This window comes from Hirundo rustica, chromosome 2 (assembly GCF_015227805.2).
Source record: "Hirundo rustica isolate bHirRus1 chromosome 2, bHirRus1.pri.v3, whole genome shotgun sequence".
NCBI lineage: Eukaryota > Metazoa > Chordata > Aves > Passeriformes > Hirundinidae > Hirundo > Hirundo rustica.
In genome coordinates this window covers 33,932,353-33,953,639 of record NC_053451.1, presented here as the reverse complement: position 1 = coordinate 33,953,639, position 21,287 = coordinate 33,932,353, and the positions used below count along the sequence as shown (strand labels likewise).

The following is a 21,287-nucleotide window of genomic DNA, read 5'->3' as shown; positions in this document are numbered from 1 at the left end:
GCTTATGCTGAGTGGCTTTTCTGTTAGAGAAAGGCCTCTCCTTCTTCCCACCACCACCCAGGGATTTACATTTTCTGCTGGTGTAAATGGAGGGCCCAGCTCTAGGCTTCTTGTGGTTAATGCCCATAATGCAGAACACCATGTGCAGACATAGGGCAGGACAACATCAACCTGCACCTTGGAAAAAAGAACCATTGCCTACTCCAGTCAATTTACCCTTTTCCCACAACAGCCTGTGTGGGTGAGAGGGAGTTAAAAAGAAATCCCAAACATGCTAATTAGGGTACAAGCCCCAGGCAGCCTGCACAAGCCAGAAGCAACAGCCTGCAGCAAAACATATTTAGTGAAATGTCCCAAATCCCCTTGATTTCTACAGGATTAGCGTTAAGGCCATGGTGAGGCTTTCATATGGAGAAAGCTGGGTCTTCAGCCCAAGGCATCTGGATTTGATAAATTTGTTACTGGCAAAATCTCTCAGAAATGAGCAGCATGTTGTAAAACAGGGGGCTGATCAGTCACTTTCTGGCAGCACAGCCAGTGCTTTCCAAGCCCCACTTAGAGTTCACTGCTCCAGTTAGGACCAAACTTATGGGAGTCACCCTTGTATTCCCAGCATTATGAAATACCTTTTCTTTGCTGTGTTAGTGTTGCACAAGGCAACTCCAAGGATGTAAGCAAGGCTCCAGGTGTCTCCACAACTGTAATCCAAGCTAAGCTTCAGTTGAGCTGGAGTTATGTGTTTTAGTTAAACACAGCTCAAAGAAAGTTGCAGTCTCAACAGGAAGAAAAAACCCAAGTATTCCTTGGAATTCAAATTAAAGAAATAAAAGCATCACTCCAGTTGCATGGAAATAAAAACTATTTTAATAGAACTGAGGTCCATGAGCTGGAAGTGAGAAGCATCAATCCACAGAATGTCTAAAAAGCACAGTGGGGAAAGGTGTGCTCAGAGCCTTCATCCACTGCAGTCCTGAAAGGAGCTGCTTACCTCAGCCCTCTGCTGGCTTGGACCCTCTCTGAGCAACTGGACTGTACCGCTCTATCGTCTGGCTGTGCTGGCATGCTCTCCCCAGCCTGAGCTGCAGGGAATGTGGGTTGATTTCACTTTTGGTCTGGTTTTTGTGAGGTTTGCAGCCTCTGCTGCAGCGAGGTTATATAACAAGGCAATCTTTCCACAGGTTCAGACCTGCACGTTTTGGGAAATGAGAGTAAGAGACTCGTTCTGCAGCATTTCTTCTTGTTTGGCTGCTTTCTGAGAGAGAAATTATTAAACGCTCTGCTTCTGTGGGCTAAAAGGAGTTTGCCAGAATAGGGTCAAGGCAGAAGCTAATGGACTGAAAAGTTACACTACAGTGACAAGCACAGAACAGAGAATCTATTGGTGTTAGCACCTTTAGCCACTGATGTTTCACAGCTGGAAGTTCCTCCAAAAAAAGGCTTTTCCTTGGATTTTGAGTCAACTGTGAAAGTAAGGACGTTTTTTGCAATACTACATTGCAGAGCTCATGTTCTGCTGTCTCGCACAAACACCATATTATTTTAGGACATAGCAACAAGATGCCAACAACTGTTCCCATATGTGGACAGCTGAACACAGAGCCACGCTAAAAACTAGGATTTACCATGGTGCTAGATCTTTGCTCACTTAGTGATTAAGGTAAAACAAGAAGCTAAAATTGTATCAGATACTTTTCTAAAACAACCCCAGTACTTGGGCAATTGCTGTAGCTGGCACAGGGAAGTTCAGCAGCTAACGCCAAGAACAAAGCAGAGATCCATGCTAGGAAAAATAAACCCAAGACCTCAGTGCTCCTTGTGTACTGCAGCTGCTGATATCCAAAACACTGTGTTTGCATCCAACACATTCTCTGTACCCATTATCACCTCACATGGAAATTTAAGCAAGCTGGCTCTTTGTTCCAAGGCTTTTTAATCTTTGCTTCAGGAAGTTTCAACATCAGAGAAGCAAGAAAAGAATTAAATGTGTTTTACTCACTCCTAGACTGATCTGTTATCTCAGGGAGGCCATCTCCCATAGTATTACTCAACCTTCAGGTACAAAAAGGAGCTGAGTAGGTGGCAGCAATGTTAAACCTTCAGGGAACCTGCCCAGGGTTCTCTCCTCACTCATTCTCCTGCCCCAGCCAGGATGCAGCTGAACAATCAGCTAAGTCCCTCTGTGCTCCAGTTTGGACTTGGAAAACATCAAATCTCACAGATTTTTCTTGTTGGGCAAACTCAGTGGAAGATGGCAAGCCCATTTCTGCTCTCTCCATTGTGGTGTGAGAGCGCCCAAGGTCAAGTCAAGAGATTGACAACAGGCCAAGGAGAAAGCTCTTGTTCAGTTTACATATGCTGCCACTAGCGCTGCTCATTTGTCTGTATTCAGCACATTTTTTCACTGCCCCTCACATTATCTTGTCAATCTTCTGCTCCCATCAGCATTTACTATCAGTTCCCAGTGTTTTTAGCACTTAATTCTCATTTCTCTGCCACAATCTTTATCTCAGTTATGTCATGGCCTTTAAGTTGCAATTCATTTATGCTGCTACAAAATTTGTGTCAGGCCCTGAAAATGGGCACTTTTTGTCTAATGAAAGATGCAGGGTTTCACCCTGTCCCTTTTTCTTGCTGAAGGGCTGTTTGGCAACTGGGAATGTCTGTGACTTATTCGGGCAGTTGGCTGAATGGAACCTCCTATGCCACAAAGTCAGAAAAAGACAGACTTTAAACTTATCTGAGGTACCAGCTCAGTTTAGTTTGTGACTTTGAAACAAGGAAGAAAAGCAGCAAAGGAATTTAGATCTATCTTCAGATGAAGACTGCACATTTGTGCTGTTAGAAAATTCAGTTAAGAGCAGTTGAAGTTCTTCTTCTGGCAAGAGTAAGTGCCTTAAGAGGTCAATCCAGTTGTTTTTGTTATATAATTCCCTGATTTTAAAAAAATTAAAATATTGTGGTTATTCTGACACACCAGTTCCCTACACAAAGCTTTAAGAGGAACCACATCCCTCTAACAAAGCACTTCATCATCCTCTGCTAGGCAGCTTCCCTACACAGTTTGCTCCTGTAGATTAAACAGCTTTTCAACTCAATTCTAAAGAGAACAAGGTTTTCACAAACCCTTATTATTGAAAAATGCTGGTAATTAAAAAACAAAATACGTCTGTGTGCTGTGCTTTTTAAATTAAGCTAAACTGAGTGCTATTTCAATGATACTGAAAGCAAACACTTACTGGGAACAAAGCAAATGAGAAAATACTACTCAGGAAAATTCTCAAGCCAGTTTGTCTCTGAAGAGTAAACCAAAGAGCAAGGGGTGTTTAGCAAGGCCTTCAGCAAGAACACTTAATCTGCACAGCAGCTATTTCAAGGAACACAGAGCAACAAGTGAGCAGTAAAGAGTAACAGGAGTTCAGCATCCCTGCAGAAGACATGGTTTGAGTGTTAGCAATTCTTTGGCGCTCTCATGATTTGCAGCCTCAATTCCACAGCCACCCAAACAGTTTAAGAGATCGAAGAGATTCGGGAACACAGATCTATCCTCAGCCAAAAGCCTCAAGTTAGACTGCAGAGAACACCACAGACCTAAAAAGAAGGTTGGCATGTTTTATAATCCAGCTCATCAGGCTCCAGAGGATGAAGGTCTGCCTTCTTCCTTCACACAAGGTCTGGACTGTATTTCAGAACAACCTGGTAGTTACTGATACAGCTAACAGGTCATAGATGTGCACCTTTTTCTCCAGCTGGCTCCCAGTTCAAACAATTCACCTTTTTTATATTCTGACCACAAGCAAACCTGAGTTGCTCTCTGAGGGCACCGTCCCACACTGAAAGCCTCAGTGGTAGCAAGGCAAAATTTTAGTAAATGAGTATGAAACTCCCCAGATGTGGGTGGTATGTATTACATACTCTATAATAGGTTCTGGAGTTTTTTATTCATGCTTTGAGAAAGAAATTTTAAATCTACTGACCTGTACTGCTCAGTTTATGACACTCTGGCCTCCAGGACAAGCCTCAGGCTGTTGTGAGGAGGAAAAGTTCCACTTCTTATCAATTCTTCCTGTGTCTAATTACAGAAGATGGTCTCAGCAAACCGTTCATAGCTTTTCCAGCACTACCTTCCACTGGAAGACAATTATAATTTTTGGGGACATATTTATGCTTCTTGCCAATGTTATAAACAGTACAAGTTTATTGCCATGAATATTTTGAAAAACTAGAAGATGGTGAAATATCAGGTTAGGTCAGAAGAAGGAGACACCTTGTTACTGGAACACCGAAGCTGTCTGTGACGCCAGCCTGGGAAGAGGCTGCATGGATCACGTCAGCCACAGATTCAGAGCACTGCACTTCCTGCAATACAATATGCACGTATGAAATACATTTGGTATTTTATTAAGTAAACAAAGCAATTATCAGTGCACATTTTAAGCAGCAAAAAGAAAAGAACCTCAGACTTTCATACCGTAACAAAAGTTCTGTGGAAGCTGCATTTTATTTGAAAATCCACCCATTTTTGCTAACATACATTTTAATATTTTAAACAAAAATAGAATCTGCAGAGACAATGCAGCAAGTATGCTTAATTCATGTACAGAATTGCTTTCGTATCATTGACTATCCTTCTGAAGGCCCCACTCCACCCAAAAGTTATGATGTATTTACACAAAGCACCGATCAACAGCGCTACTTTAATACCTCGTGAACTAAATACCCACTAGACATATGTAAGGAAGCTACTTCCCCTTTTTTACTTTTAAAAGGTACATGGCACGAGCCAAATGAAAAGGCTTTCCCTCCAACACACAACACCTCTTTTTTTTTTTTTTTACAGAAAAGAAGGAAAGTCTTAAAAGTGAAAGCAATTCCTCACATTCATCTTGGAAAGGCCTTATAATGTCAAATGTAAAAATAATGACATGCCAAGCACAAAGCAATAAAGTTCCTTCCCAATGCACTAATGCTGAATTAAAAATGTAGTGCTTCTTCTAGTCAGTTAACTGTTCCCTTGCAAAATCCTAGGCACAGAATTGACTATAAGGATTAATGCGTTTTACAGCTCTTCCCTAATTCCCATATATACTGAGAATTCATTAGATTCAGACCTTTAAAATATTTAGTGCTCTGTATGTCAGCTGAAAAGCATTCTGAATCAGATTCATTCATTGTGGATAAAAATCAGACATACTGTATACATCCATACTCATTTTCATAAGGAGTTTTTTTTGATACAATATTAATGTTAAATTGATAATCATAAATAAATACAAACAATAATACATAAGGAATGTCTACTGCAAACTGAATATATAATTTTTAAAAAAAGTTAATTTCCATTACTGCTGTGCCTACATTTGTGAGGACTGAAGAAAAGGTAACTGCAGAATTAAGAGTTAGGATTCGACCCTCCCCTGCCCAGAGTCTTGTTTCGAGTTACGGTAAAGGACATATCTCCAATCCAGACAGCATTTCCAAACACCAATATCAATCTCCAGAATAAAGGCCTCTCTTCATACGTTACCAATTAAGGATATTATTAGAAGCTGAGAGTATTGACGTGTTAGTCACCAGGACAAGAATAGATCTTGGTCTTAATTCATGGCAGTTCTTGGCTTTGTGTTGTGTACTGATGTCTTCTTATGGAGGTGTCCCAGCTTCCTTCATTGGTCTTCATCAATCCACTGCATCACTTAATGGAAGAGGAGAGTTTGAGAGACTGAAGTTCATTTTTTTCTTGGAAGTGGGAGTTTACTGCTGAGCACATCTTTTTGGGAACGTTCCTTTCGCTTCCATCTAACACAGTTACATAAACTGAATCTGGAAAGATGAAAAACCCTGGGGTTAACATGCAACAGAAGCAGCACTTTTCTCTTCAAAACTTTCCATTCTTCTGATGCCCAAGCTACCCCATGGTCTGAAGTTTTGAACAGAAATGAGGTATTTTTAAAAGTCAGGGCCAGGAAACAACCAAAAGTCATCAGGATGTTCTTCCAACGACATCAGCCTTTGGAATAGCTCTGCATTAAAAATAAAACCCACCTAGTTATCCATGCAATATTGTCACCATCGGCAGCATAACACAGACCAACACCATTATGAAGAGAACTCAGGGTCATTTCTCATGGTGAACCAGAGGAAGTGCATGACGAAAAGCAGCTGCTGTGTGCAATAAGCCTACTCTCTCTTTATACTATGGATTCTTGAATTTCTTTTTCGTGTTTTCACTCATTTTACTATTTAGTTCCCACCTGCCCCTGACTGGTCAAAAACGACACAACTCCTCCACTGCACCTCTGTACCAAAACGGATCCCTGGCACACGTGAAACGAGCATCTCCTCCTGCATGAAGGGAACTCTGGCCAAGCCATGGGGAAGTACACAAGCACTCTGCCGGCAGCACTCAGGGCTCTGCTGCTAACAGAGAGCGCTGAACATCTTCCTGATGAGATGGTAAATACCAGACAGCACCAGTTCCTTCTCCCTAACTGCAGCAAGTACTACATGAGCTGAAGCAAAACCACTCAATCAGCCTCTAAACTGCTGAAGTTAAATACACAGTTTCCAAGTCACTTCCACAGTGCTTCCAACTCAACAAGATTTGGGTTTATTTCCTTCAGAAACATTTCTAGCCGTGTTAATAAAACTTAGAATTAGAACTTTTTTGTTTCATATCACAAACACCAGCATCTCCCCAGAATAATGGACAATACCTAAGTTGTTCTACAAGAAATCCTGGAGAGAGAGCTCTGCAAAGGGATCCTTTCCTGAGGCTCTGTGAGGACTCTGACTGGAAGGGCTGGATGCTGCAGACAGCTAGTAAGAAAGACGACAGAGAAAGGGAAAGAAAAAGAAAACAAGGTCTCAGAATGACAGAATATGAAAGCTGAACGTGTAATGAAAGGACAAAGGGAGGTTAAGAGGCAAACTTGGCAGAAGTCAGCTATTAAAACAAGGTGTTTGGTCATATGGAAAACAAAGCCTCTTCAATGGTTGGTGTAATGCAGAAACAAGCTGGACATGACCCTCCAGGAAGGAAATGCCAGTGGCATTTGCCAAATAAGCAGATAACCTCACACTTTCACAGCAGTTTTCTTCGAAAGAAGATACAAAATGTTCAGCCTGACTCCTGTGAAACAGGTTAGTCCTCTCCCTGCCTTCCTGGAAAAACTATAGCCTGGCAGGGAGAGATGATGCTGGGGTCTGGCCAGAGCATGGCAGCTTTCCAGATGGTTTCTCCAGAAGGAATAGCTCTCAGCATCTTTTCTTGTCAAAATAGGATGCATAAAAAAGGAAGCTGGATAGCAGAGAATAGATATTTCTCATTTTGGGACCTAGAAGGAGAACATGGGATATATTCTGTGAGTAGGAGTAAAAAAGAAACAAAAAAAAAAAAAAGGAAAAAAGGTGAGAATTTCAACTGCTACTGTGGCTGTTATAGGTGAGAACTGAAGACTGCGACTGATAGTCTGTACACTCATAAAAATTGCATCCTACAGTCATGTACCTAAAGCACCACACCACAAACTCAGTCATATAAAGCACATAACTTGGAGGTGGGTAATACTGGCATTCCAACTGCTGCTGCTGGCAAGCACCAATAATCTGCAGGCTGTACTTGCAGGAGTATCTGATATTTGTTGATTTGTTTGTCCTTCTGTGTTAGTACTTTTCCCGTTATAAATGGTGTTTTGTTAAATCCTATTTGCCCTCCCCCTGGGTAGAAAATGCATGTTTTTGCAGTTACAAATCAAAGTCACCATCCTCCAATTTGGGTTCCTCACTGGAACAGTTTGTTCAGAACAGAGTCACTTGCACTCCGTGCCCATGGCAAAAAAATACTGCATGAAGACCTTTTCCTTTGGAAATGCCAGGCACCTGCCAACCTACGCATGACGGAATCTGCTCATGGGAATTGCTTGTAGAAGTGCTGAGTGTAAATATTGCCATTGCACGTTTAAATTTTTTACATGAATGTCTATCTCGGAAACCACATGAGCAGGAGGACTTCCTTCAGGATCAGGACATGCTAGATTTGCGTTGAAATCTTCATCTCCTCCAGAAAGCCTACTCCCAGTGGGGTACTCAGATCCAGTCACCATAAATAAATCATGGAAAAGTCATGAGACAGAATGGGAAATGCTTGAGAAGCAGTTTCTGGATGTCAGAATTTCCCCTCTTAAAACTTGGTTCTTCCTTTTGGAAAGCCATAGGCAAACTAGTGATATGGTCCAATAGAGTCCTAACCTTAGCAAGGAATGCCTGCTGCCACTTGATTTCAGGAGACATTCTTCCTCTTCATGGTCAAATGCCTTGAAGTCACATACTAAAACTTCTATCAGACTGAGCTGCCAAATCTCCATCCCAGTCCAAAGTATCATCCCAGTTTGAAAGCAGTGTGGAAGACTGGTAGGTTGGAGTCACTTGAGCAACATCAGCACGTAACCAGACACAGGGGAAATTTCAGGAAGCCTGTTCAGGTTAAAATCTGAGGAAAAAAACCTGACAATGCTATTACCTAGATACCATAATTAAACTCAGATAAGACACAACATCTTGCAGTAAATACATATTTTAACATGATTCCTCTAATTATTAAAAAATATATATGGAAAGTATAGTTAGAGTTTCCTACATTGCACCTCTCCAGATTACTGTTTATAAATAGATCTGAAACCAGGACTGCTCTTAGCAGTTTCTAAGGAGAAGCATTTAAAACAACAGCACTGGCCATCAGTTTCTCTAGTGCTGATCTAAGTGGAGCAGTGGATTTAGTGCCCCTACTGCCCATAGCTGGTGTGATGTGAAATGGACCACACTGCACTGCTCAGACAGCTCAGTCACACTAAGCTAGTCCAGCACTGCCTCCAACAAAGCCAAAGACCCCTGGAGTCACAGTAAAACCTAAGAACCCGTCCACAGGCGAACATTGGGCTGATTGCCATCATTAGCTACATTCTAGTTTCCCATGAAACAAGTCTGTCAAGCTGTTTTAGCACGTATTTTAGGGGTAATGTGCCAAAACAAGCATCTCTAAGGTCTACTTTCTGGCGTAAGTCTGTCCTGAACTCCATACCCTGCTCTTACAGTTTTAAATACCCCTCAAAACCCATCCCCCTACACCCAGCCAAAAAACAACCACAAAACACACCCACCAAACCAATTTACTCATTTGCACATTGACCTATTCCCTATCATCCAGGCAATCACTCCTGTTACTTGAGTGTACAATTGGCAGTGTTAACAACTGCATTGTTACAATTTACAAAGAAGTTGGCGGTAGGTGGAGCGATTTCTTTATTCTATTCCAAATCCTAAATTTTGCACTACCCATCTGCTTCCCCCCCAGGGCTATGTCCTTCTGGGGCCAATCACACCAGAACACAAGGTGTGAAGGCACACGGATTTGTCCCAATGGTACAGTTTTATATTGGCCAACACAACGCGGCTGTTGGTTTACCAGACAAGCCCTGCTGCCGCACCTTGCGGCACTCGGGCCTTGTGATGGGCAGACACATTCCAGCCCCTGGACATCGGTCAGCTCTGGCTTATCAGGAACATTCTGCACTTTTTGTACTGTATCACATCTGCCATCCCTCTGCCTGAACCACTGATTCAGCCTGCCCCCTCCTCAGACACACACACACACACTTCCCCCTCACCAGCTACAATGTCATCAAACAGCTCCAACCATTCTCCCTGTTCTGGCTAGCACAATGTCATAGTCTGCAGTGGGTAATGCCCACTATTTCATCATGATGAAAACCAATTTTCTTTCTCAGGCAGGAAATACTGCAAGATAAATATTTTCAAAGAAAATTTACACATCTTTCAAAACTATGAATGCCTTCTGCACTCAGATTTTCAAAGAAATGACTGTTCCAGTTTCATTCTCAATTATTTCAAATTATTTTGCCCTTAATAACCAAAATACCCTTGTTTTTGACCGCAACAATTAGGAAAAAAGTTGCAAGCATGTAAAGAGAACACTTGGAAGAGAAACAAAATAGGTATGTCTAGAGAGAGAAAAAACTTATTTATTAAGAATAATCTTTAAGAGTATCAAGTTATGAACAACAGTTTAATTTATACAGAAACTACACAACATTAAGATGCCTATTTTCCCAGCGTGTTTTCAACTCACTACAACTTGGCAATTAAATTTTTGGCAACAACTTCCTATTTGTCATCATGCTTTTAAGTACTTTCAGCTTTCTTTACTGTAGACAACACCCAAGATCTACCAGGAGACTGGAGGTGATATAATCTGGTGCTTTAAAAGAAAACATGAAAAACAATTTCATTTTTGGCAGTGATGATGCCATGGACAAAACCAGTATTAGAATAATGGTGTTTACAGTGGTCCATATGGGCAGTTTGAGCTGTGTGTCTTTCAGACAACCATTATTTATTCTTTAAGATTTGTTTACTGGCCCCAAGTATATGTTTCTATTTCTTTTACTTTCCTTTTTCTATTTCTGGCACAACAAGAGAATTAACTAAACTTAAACTGTGAAATACACTCTCAGAAGAGCCTCAAGACTAAGCACACAGTAAATTCAGTGGGATAAAAGTGTAATTCTCCTCTGTGGCTATACATCAATAAACTCTGCTGTGTATGGAGAAGCTCTCACATGCAGCCTCTGTTTCATTTAAGATGCTTTACTGATGTCAGGCTTCTGAAAACTCAACACCTTCCAGCAACACAGACTGTGTGTCTCAGGGAAAACCCTCCTTGGCCACAGCAAATGCTGACTCAAAGGGTGTGTTTCCAATGAAATTAATTCTCACAGGAGCCAAACACTGTCAGATAAGAGAATAAATATAGCTCCACACACCTCACTTGTGACTAATTCCTCTTTCTCCTGTTCTGACAGCCAGCTGGGATTCAACCTAGGCCACGCCCTGCAATGTCAAATGAAGCAGAAAGGTTCACTGAGCTATTCAGACCCATCTACCTGTTCATAACTGAATCAGGCAGCTAGGCAGGTTTGGTTTTATTTAAGGACCATTTCCATTTTTTTTTTTTTTTAATGTAGAGAAAACTCCTATCCTTGAGGATCCTTTCACTTGCTCAATATTTAAAAACTGTCATAAATTTATCCTCTTGAAATGGTATAAAACCCATGTGAAAAATACCAAATCACTTAAGTGACAGTGAAGGTGCAAAGCATCTCTCAGAAGTCCAAGAGAAAGCCAGTTGAGAACTGCATTTCTAGCTAAAGAAATTAACAGTATCCTTTCAGATAAAGCATTTAAAAGAAGATATTTAGAAAAAATCCCTAACCACAAGGCTGTATTTTGAAGAAGACAATGGGTATACAGCCCACTGGCAGCACACAGCAGATCCTTTCTTGTTAAAGGATCAGATTAAGGCACTGGAATATGCTTGAGGCTCTTTTTAGTTCCAACTTCCTGCTGAATTCTCTTCCCTCCACAGTCTTGTCCCAAACAGTGCAGTTACACCAACCTATACCTAGGTGAAGTTATACATGAATACTTTTAAACAGTCACCTATAGAGACAGAGCTCTTTATAGTAAGACCAAAACAGAGGCACAATAGATTTCATTTTTCTAATAGAAGTCTGATGTACAGAGTCAGCTTTGAAAAAGGAACATCTGATAGGTGAGTAAAACCACACTTAATCCTGGAGCTTCAGTCTGCCAGCTAAACTTGGCTCTGCCTCTAACTGCAGTTTGCAAACACAAAGTTTTAATGATCTCAGAATTTTCCAAAAATAGCATGAATGTGGTCAGGGTTATCCATCCCCTCTTCCTCCTACTTTTTAAGATGTTTTTCCTACCGGTAAAAAAAGCCCCTCTTAAGATGCCTATTGGGTTATAAAAGTGAGTTCAGATAGAAATTTCCCAGGGACAGACATTTGTAAAACAGTAAAACAAACCAATAACAGGTACATATTTAACTCCAGTACTGATGCAGTCAGTTCAGAGTGGCCCTTTGGCACACTCACTCCAACAGGTTAGGTAATCAATCTGGACACAACACATCCTGAGAAACAGGTAACCGGGGGATTTAAGGAGCACTCCATCTAAGGAAGCACTTAACAGGGAAAGGCCAGGTAGATGGGTATTGCTGTTGCCATCTTCACTATGCTGCAAATGCAGGCTCCTGCAAAGCCATGGAGGAATACAAAACCCACTGGAGACTGTCATGGTTAAAACTAGATGGATGTGCCATGTGCCTCCCACTGAGGTGGTCAGGACCAACAGCTGGGTGGTGGGTGGAGGTTTCACCAAGTTGGATTCCACAATTTTTTCAAACCCATCTAATGCAGTCATGGACACAAAAGGTTACACATACCCTGTCTGGCCCCTGCAAAATGCTGTAATGCGAGCCCACACCTTGCATCTTGGGTACTTCATAATCTAATACTTTGAAGTGTAACAGGGGAAAGAACAGGAACACACATACTTAGGAAAAAGCTCTAATAGCCAATCTCACAAAGCCACACTCTGAGGGTAAGGCAGTGTGGAACATGACTTTGGGGGAAAAGCTCATCTTCAGCAAAGAGCACAGACATCAGGTTTTCCTATTCTTTGTCATTGTCATATTTCCAGAAAAACAATGCTTTAAAAAAACCTACCCTCTTTGCCTTGATAACACCAGCTTGCTGTTGTCAACAAGGATACAAGCAGATAGGAAGCAAGCCTCCCATGAACCTCTGGGCTCGTGCAATAATTTGCCCAACACTAATAAGATGTATTAATTATATCTATGTATAAAATTAACATATTAAATATACTTCTAAAGAAACTGCCTCGTATAATCCATTCCCAGCACCAATAAATTGAATATACACACCTGTGCTCCCGGTACAGGGCCAAAGGGGTTTGGTGGTCTCATGACTGGCTGACTGTATATCAAAGTTGGCTGCGTCATTACTGGTATGCCTCCCATCTGTGATGGCTGAAAAAACCCAGACAGCATCAAATCACACACAGCATTAATACATTGCAAGTGTTTAAGGAGATAAAGGAAAATGGCAAATGGGTGAAAAGCCTTGGTCTTATTTGAGATACACAACCATGTGAGATCCTTCTATAATACTCTGCAAATAAAGGTCACCAGAAAGGAACATAAGAGCCTTTCCAAGGAATTTTCTCAATAGCAACTGAGGCCATTCAATCTTTTGCTGCAAAGATCTGAAGCACTAAACCACTTGTTAGAGAAACATTTGTGCTGGTCTTCTGCTCCCAAACACGAGGTCTGACAGCACTTCCCTGATTGCCTCTGAAAGCACAAGCACAGTTCTGCAGACAGCAGTGCAGTGCTGACAGAGCTCAGGACAAAACTGAAGACTGAGAGCTGTATGCACAATTAATGTTAAGTCAATACACAATCAGAGCCACAGTGTTACCAGCACTCCAGCTGAGCCAAATTCCGAGTTTAATGTGTATTGATGATCTTACAAGTCAGGTTATATTTATCACAGATGCCCATCTCTGGCACTGCTTTTGGCATTCCCTCAGGCATGGGTTGACAGCCAGCAGCAGTCCTACTGAAGCAATCCCCATTCCAAGCAGCTTTTCCCCGACTAATCCTAGTGGTGGTGACACTCCCTCCTATCATGCCAACCAGGTGTTTGGGCCACCACAGGGTGAACCCATTCAATAAACTGACCCTAATGAAAACACCCTATTAAAAAAAATATAAGAACAACTGAACATCTGCTGGCCCAAGACACAGGAAGCAGCAGCCAGGGAATGCCCAGCCACAGTGCTACACTACTAAGAGTGGTGCCTGTCCCTGCACCCTCACAACATATGGGAGCATAAGGGAAAAGCCTGAACTTAGAGAGGACCATCCTCAGAACTCTGGTCCCCACTACTGTTTTTATGAAAAACAAAAAGGACTTACAGCAAGGGTTGGTAAACTGAGTCAACATTTCAGAGATTCTTCACAGTAAATGTCCTAAGTAAAGCCTGAATGAGCCAGGGCAGATTTCAGGATGTGCGACAGAGCCCACTGGTCATTCTGTAATGGCTGACCTCAGATACTGCACATGTTTGAAAAAGCAGCAGCAGCTCAGGGTAACAGAGTCACGGCTCCTTAATTCCAGTTTCCATTTCACATTGCATTTAAGCCCCACAATTAAACACAAAACAGCAATGTAGCCAAGATCACTTCTCGTACACTGTGTATGTTACCTTCCCCTGCTGCTGACTCAAAATAACTATAAAAATGCTGCTGGCACCCTAAGAGCAGAGTTGTGTAGATTAAGTTTGAATCCACATTAATGTTAGTTTAACCATAGCCACTTTGATCAAGAATAGGGGAGTTCATGGATGGGTAGTGGGGAATGATATGATATGTGATAATCTCCCAAGAGCCCTCAAGAACACAGCTGGCTGCTTCTGCAGTTCACTTACTGAGTGTATACATGTTAAAAGCCATTAAAGTAATTTGGTTATACAATGAAATATTTAACTTTTTTTTTCCGTTTATCTGTGAGGCATTTAATAGAACAACTGCTTGAAGGAAGTTTTCTTGCCTTTTATTCACCCAGGAAAGCTGTGCTGCATCAAAATCATACCAAAAAGAGCTAAGGTATATAATTTCAGGAATATTTTAAAATTTAAGGTAAGAACAAAAAATTTTAGAGTAAAAAGCAGAAAGGTCAGGTTTACATCAAAAGCCTTGAAGCACTGCTGTGTCACTAATCGATCCAATTTGCAACCAAAACCACACCATATTGCAGTGTCACAAACTTGCACTTTTGCAGCAATAATCATCACAGACACTTGCTCCCAACCTCAGCAGTAGGTATTTAAGGAAGGCTTCATTTCACCAAGAAAACATTTCTGTTTTGAAGGCAGCTATTTATACTGACATGGTAAACTTTCTTCTATTATACACTTATTTTTATGCCAATAAAGACCACCAAGAACAGACATTGTGTTAATTTTCATAGAATCACAGAATGGTTTGGGTTGGAAAGGACCTTAAACATGATGTAATTCCATTTTAAGAAGTTTATGAATAAAACAAATGAAGTAAGGAAGGATTTCAGACAAACAGCATGTAAGTGGTTCAGAAAACCAGAAGTTAGTAATTCAGTGAGGAATAAATGAATGGGAGTTGAAATTCAGTCTTCAGTAGAATAGTTCAGGAAAACAAGAGCTACCAAATTATAAGCAATCAAACAACATGCAGCATCTGCCTGGCTGGAGTTGTAGGAATTCCACTCACCATCACATAGCCCATCATTCCTGTTGGCGTTGTGGCAGGATAGGCCATTACAGGGGGTGCCTGGTGTGAGAAACAGTGGTGAACTGAGAGGAGAAGAGACCATCTGCATGCTCTAAGACATTGTTTTCTAAAGATCAACTGCAGCATTCAGCTTATTATGAACATAGCAAAGAGTAAATAGGATTTGCAGTCTGGTGTTAAGAGTGTATCCTAATTATTTCAGATGGAGTACAATACCTAAGCTCAAGTTTTTGGGCATGCTGGGCAAATATCTAATAATGTATTTGCTTTTATCATGTTTAGATTCTCACTGTTTGAACTAAACAGCAAGCACCACTCTCTCAGCATCCTGTTTAGAGAACACAGTACAAGATTCAGAGAAGTTTGAGAGAAAATACTCATAACGCAGAAGCACTTTCTTAACTTCATGAAGTATATACTTATATTTCAGTATCAAAAGTAATGGTACACAAGGAGTCTTAAGAGAGAATTTGGAAGATTGAAAGACCAAATTGCCATTGCTTCTGCTGAACCTTACAGGAATTCTCTTTAGCCAGGATGGACACACTGTAGGGATTCTCCTAGCAGGCTTTGATATAAATTAGCCTCTCACAGGAACAGTCAGTTGGCAGTCCCTCTCCCTCACTCACTCCATTTGAACATGCTAAAAGTCCTCTTAGTACTTGACAGATACATTTGTATTATCCTGATGTGCTTACTGTACTTTTATGAAGGTACAGTAGAATTGTTGTCAACAGACAAAACCTGGGTGAACTTATGTTTTGTAAACAGCTTGGCAATATACATGTAGAAAAACAGCTGATAACTCTTAGAAATAGAAATAAAGACAGTTCTTCATCTCTTAGCCATATTCTTTATGCTACAGATTATTATCCACTTTCTAAACTAGTATTAACTACCATAAGGACAAAAAAGCTGGGTTTTTTTATTTTTTTCCAGACTAAACTGGTGCTTACAGATGTTCAGATTGCTTGCTGTCTATCCACTCCACCTCCTGTTAGGTTTCCCTTCTAGAAAAAACCCAGTCATTTTCATGCTTTTGCTGTGGGGATTTCTATTCAAGACAAACACCGTAAGTATTTCTTGGTACACAGACATTACGGCTACAGAAAAGAGGCAAATAATAAACCATTATTAATACTGGATTAATTAAAGCAGATAAATTGTTTAATCAAGAATAGGGCATCAGGAAAGCTGCTTCTGAATTCAGTTCTAAGGTATCAGCTGCTTTTTCTTATATAGTAGAGCCAGGGCAACTGGCATTTCAATTGCCATGAGAACAGCTAGAAAATCATATGGACAGTGTATTCGCCATATATTTCACACAGAGGGCAAAGCTATCCTGAAAATTACAACTTTTTGTTTTGTTTGTGTACACACACCTACACAAACATGCTGAATAAACTTATTGTTGCGTGCTCAAATAGGAACCTACCACCCTTTAGTTACAGAGTTACCCTGGAATAAAAACAGAATACAAGGGGAAAAGACCAATATTACTGTTGACATAAAGAAAAAGGTCCTTTGAAATGAAAGCCTGCATTCCTCAGACAGCAAGCACAGGTTATTTCTTCCCCTTTGTAAACCACCTGCATTAGTTTCCTTTTTTTTCTTATGAGCATTCATGACATATTGGTCTCTCCCCACTTAGAAAAAAAATTTAAAAAATCTAGATCTACCATAAATGTGGATCAAGTGCCATGTATAACAGAAGCCTGTGAGGTTTCATGCAGTTATTCAAACACAGTATTTTTATCTTCATTCAGAATTCACCAAATGCACTGAAGGCAGCACAGACACACACCCCAGCTCTCTGGCAGCAGATGGTACAGTTTAAAGCAAGGAAAAATAATCTCAGTATTTCCCATGCCATCATTCGATTCAAGAGCCTGCACACCACCTATGAAGTTTGTGTATGCTAGGAAAAGCTCAATTTTTGGCACACCAAAGATTTTCAAATGAGAAATGTGTAAATAGCGAGGAGGTTATGAGATTCTGCAACAGCAGTGGTTAATATCAGCATGCCAGTTGATTGCAAAAAGGCTGTGGGTTGTTTCACTTACGTATTGTGGAAAATGCATGCCATTCTGTATTTCCCAGGGAGAACAATTACATAATGCAATAACACTGGATTAGAAGCAAATACTTACACAACAGAATATACACAGATAGCATTTTAGTTCACAAATACATTAAATGTTTACTCCAACACATTCTTGTAATTCAAGTCATTCACTGAGACAACACACCTGTGATACTGTCATTGGTATTAGGTTTGACATTGGTTTGCATAGTCCACTTATTTGGTATATGCCTTTTTCACCAAAGATTTTCAAAAGCATATTTATTTAGCAAGCAGCAGCAACTCCACAATAAATGGACCAGTAGAGGAAAACAAAGCTTTTTTTCCCCCTCACATTATTTATTTTTAAAGTTTTTTACATTTCTAGAACAGTTTCACAGGAAGTGTCTCAACAGTATTTCTCAATAATAAAAGCTGTTAAACATTATGACTTATCAACACAAGATGTAGATATAAGACATGAGTTATTAAAGAGATTGAAGCACACAGGTAAACTCAAAACACCAGTCATTAATGCAGGTAAGTAGTTACGATTTCTTCAATATCTACACATCCTCTTGTAAGATCCACAAACATATTTCTCCCTAAATAAATGTAGTGAGTCAATAGGGGACACCTGGTAGGGAAGAGGTGGCAGATCCAGGGAGACAAGTTCTATCTCTCCAAATCCACAACACTGCACATTACTACACTGTGGATTCAACCTCCCCCAGTCAGAGCCAGATGCAATAAATCCTTGGGGGCTGTTTGTTATCTTCTCTGTCCAGGTACAGTTCTCCAGGTCAGTGGTGAAAGGGTGAGTAGGATTCACATGCAAAAATGTCTGTGAACATTGTGAAAACTACTTCTGTAAAGCCTTAACACATAATTAAAAGCCCTCCCCCTACACTGCTACCCCAAAATCCTTGTCAATACTACCTGTTAAAATAGACATGAACTTGCTTATCAAAGCTGACACGGATTAAAAACAACTGCACACACTGGGGCAGGAAAGCAGTAGTTATGTACATTAAGAAAGCTGTAGCCACAGACACCTCTGCAAGTATCAGTGGGGCCAATTCCCACCCCCAGAGCGGGCCAAGTTACAGTGTAATGATGTGTGACCTGTAAGTGCACCCAAAGGACACTTTCACACTTCCACTGTTCTACACTGCAAAGTGACTCCTGACTCCTTGGAATTCAGAGTTTCACATCACAAACTCATAAAATGGTTTGAGTTGGAAAGTACTTTGATGATCACCTAGTTTCAACCCCCACCTTCCACTAGACCAGGCTGCTCAAAGCCCCATCCAGCCTGGCCTTGAACACTGCCAGGAATTTGAGCATCCACAGTTTTTTCTGGGAAACCTGTACCAGTGCCTCACCACCCTTGTAGTAAAGAATTTCTGTCTAGTATCTAATCTAAACCTGACCTCTGTCAGTTCACACCCATTGCCCCTTGTCCTGCCTCCACATGCACTTGAAAAGTCCATGGAATGAAACCCAGAGGCCCCCACCTCCCATGAGAGAGGCAACTCAAACACTACTGAAGTTTGTCCTAACCTGCACACATCACATCACAAGCTATTTACTAGTGTCACAGCCAAAAAACCCAAATCCCAGTAGTACACAGCTCCAAATGACCACTTCTTCAATTTTCTATTACCTTTTTACTGCAACTATAGACCATTTTCAAATTCATCCATTATACATCAACCTGTAGATCTAAATTGCAGGGAACTCACTATTTTAAAATAAGCATTTGCTTACCAACGTTGGAGCGTTCCACGCAGTTGTAGGTGCAATCTTGGGTTGCCAGTTGGAACCACCTGTTAGTTTCTTTTCACCTGGCTGAGTCCAGTTTACATCACTTCAAATAAATTTTTTAAAAAATTGTTAGAAAACATTGGACTTTCTTATAAAACTTTCTCAGGTAAACACCATTTCCACTTAGAAATGAGGCTTCTCTTATAAATGAAGCTCATTTAGCAAGGGGTCGATAAAAAATTTCGTGACAACATGGTTTGGCTTGGAAAAGTAAGAGAAGGTGTTCAGCATGAGCCTCCTTAGCATCTCAGTCCAGTTGCCCAGAACAGGTAAGTTAGTGTATCTGACTCGGCTCAGGACATTTGAGTTAGATTCAAGACAGCATATTAGATTTCTAAATTATTTCAGATTCATTGGCACAGATGGTCCCAATAAACTTAAAATTTGCCAATCCCATTTCTCAACTCTGCTGCTAGAGCAGATGTTCACTACCCTCAAATACACACACCCTGCTTCAGAATTCACCTGTCTCAAGGTCAGCCTCAAAATTGAGGCTGCCATTTCACAATCTCTAAAACAGCTCTCCTCACACTCAAATCATACCAAGTATTTAACGAGTGCTATGACTACATGCAACAGCTAGAAAGAAACATTTTGATGAACTAATTTTTTTAATATACCTAAAGTCTGAAAGGAATCAGAGACAGGACACCTTGCCTGCTGCTATCACTATCACTGCTCCACAGTCTACAGTCACCTTCCCACAGCTCTCAACAATTTATTACACCTTGTACAAGAAGTACAGTCCCACATGTGCTCTGAAGGCTAACATTACGCTGGTATGCACAGGTTTCAACATGTACATTCATGAAAATTTACTATCCTGAAAATCCAAATGCTCCACTTCTGATTAAACATACTCACTTTTTAGTAGTTCCATTTCCAATGCCCAAATCTGTCACAAGGGAGAAAAAGAGACTACTGAAATTCTGTTTGTTTAAAAGAAATCAGTAAGTATTTACATGTTACTAGTTCCATACTTACTGCCTACAAGATTGGCTAAAGATGAATCCAGATCATCTGACACTAATTTATTAGGCGGTACTTTGGCAACTGGAAGACTCTGGTTTTGAGAGGCCACTGTTGGTTTTAGGAGACCACCTAGTTCATCAAAGCCTTGGAATGACAAACATAAGTGATTTGAACCACATGCCTCCAACAAATGTCATGACATTCAATTAAACACACAGCAAGGTCAACACAATGGCTAAAAAATAGAAAATTTAACCTGGTGATTCTATTCTATATAAGAAGGACAAAACTTATTATGCCTCTTGATATAGAAGATATTTACTATGGAAATAAGATTTCACTTCAGTGGTTTAACCAATGGGACAATTTTACATGGAATGGATTCATAGCTACTGTAAAGCAATCAAAAGATAAAACAAAGAAAAAATATAGAAAGTGTTCCAATCTTACAAAAACATGTATTTGCTTTTAGCAAATCGTTGGCTTACCAAAAAAAAAAAAAAAAAAAAAAAAAAAAAAAAAAAAAAAAAAAAAAATCTGATGTCAAGATTCTAATGCAAAAGATCAGAAAATATCTACTTTTCCAGTGCTCAAAAGAACAGAAAGAGCACTACGAATTCAATCTAAATTAACTGGTCATTTTCCAAAGCAATCTTAATGTCAAAAGAGGAGGCAAAGGAGTGCCAAAACCATGCTGCAGATACATAAAATGAAGATGAAATTTTACCTCTTCCAACCACACTCTACAAACACAGACTTAATTTCAGCTGACAGTGTATAAAAATTAAGGGCATTTACTGTGTGAAGTTTTAATGTACAAAATATTTAAGTGAGGGAAATCAATGTAAACATTTCAGCAGAGTGTAGAAATAGTCTGTAAAGAAAAATTATTTGATTAATGCTGTTATTGACCATTTAAAATCAGCTTTCTTTATCTGTCCAAGTAGTGTAAGTAAATACATATTAAGAGATTTATACCTCAAGAATAAAATAAATTACAGGATGTCATTTATTTTAGCAAGTGTCTTACCACCAGAATCTGGGACAACATTAGAAGATTTATTTCCAAAAACAGACTCAAAGTCAACATTAAGGCCAGCTGATGGCTGTGGTTGAGCAACAGGAGATGGAGTGAACCCTGTGGGGAAAAAAATAAAAGAATTTGTATGTGTTTATACAGCATTTCCCACAAAT

General features: G+C 40.2%; 1 protein-coding gene across 7 annotated transcripts in view; it reads right to left on the bottom strand.

Annotated features, from left to right (window-relative positions):
• Positions 1-4,474: 4,474 nt before the first annotated feature.
• Positions 4,475-21,287, bottom strand: part of PICALM (phosphatidylinositol binding clathrin assembly protein) — a 65,731-nt gene continuing 48,918 nt past the window's right edge. For 2 of the 7 annotated variants that reach the window (XM_040056999.2, XM_040057003.2), the window contains 9 exons: positions 21,124-21,231; positions 20,106-20,237; positions 19,986-20,016; positions 19,065-19,164; positions 17,296-17,319; positions 15,212-15,271; positions 12,824-12,928; positions 6,714-6,816; positions 4,475-5,820 (listed from right to left, as the gene is read on the bottom strand). In XM_040056999.2, the coding sequence (XP_039912933.1) occupies positions 6,724-6,816; positions 12,824-12,928; positions 15,212-15,271; positions 17,296-17,319; positions 19,065-19,164; positions 19,986-20,016; positions 20,106-20,237; positions 21,124-21,231 (653 nt within the window). In that variant the 3' untranslated portion in view covers positions 4,475-5,820; positions 6,714-6,723. The remainder of the gene's footprint in view (positions 5,821-6,713; positions 6,817-12,823; positions 12,929-15,211; positions 15,272-17,295; positions 17,320-19,064; positions 19,165-19,985; positions 20,017-20,105; positions 20,238-21,123; positions 21,232-21,287) is intronic. The other 5 variants (XM_040057000.2, XM_040057004.2, XM_040057002.2 and 2 more) reach the window with 3 other exon arrangements.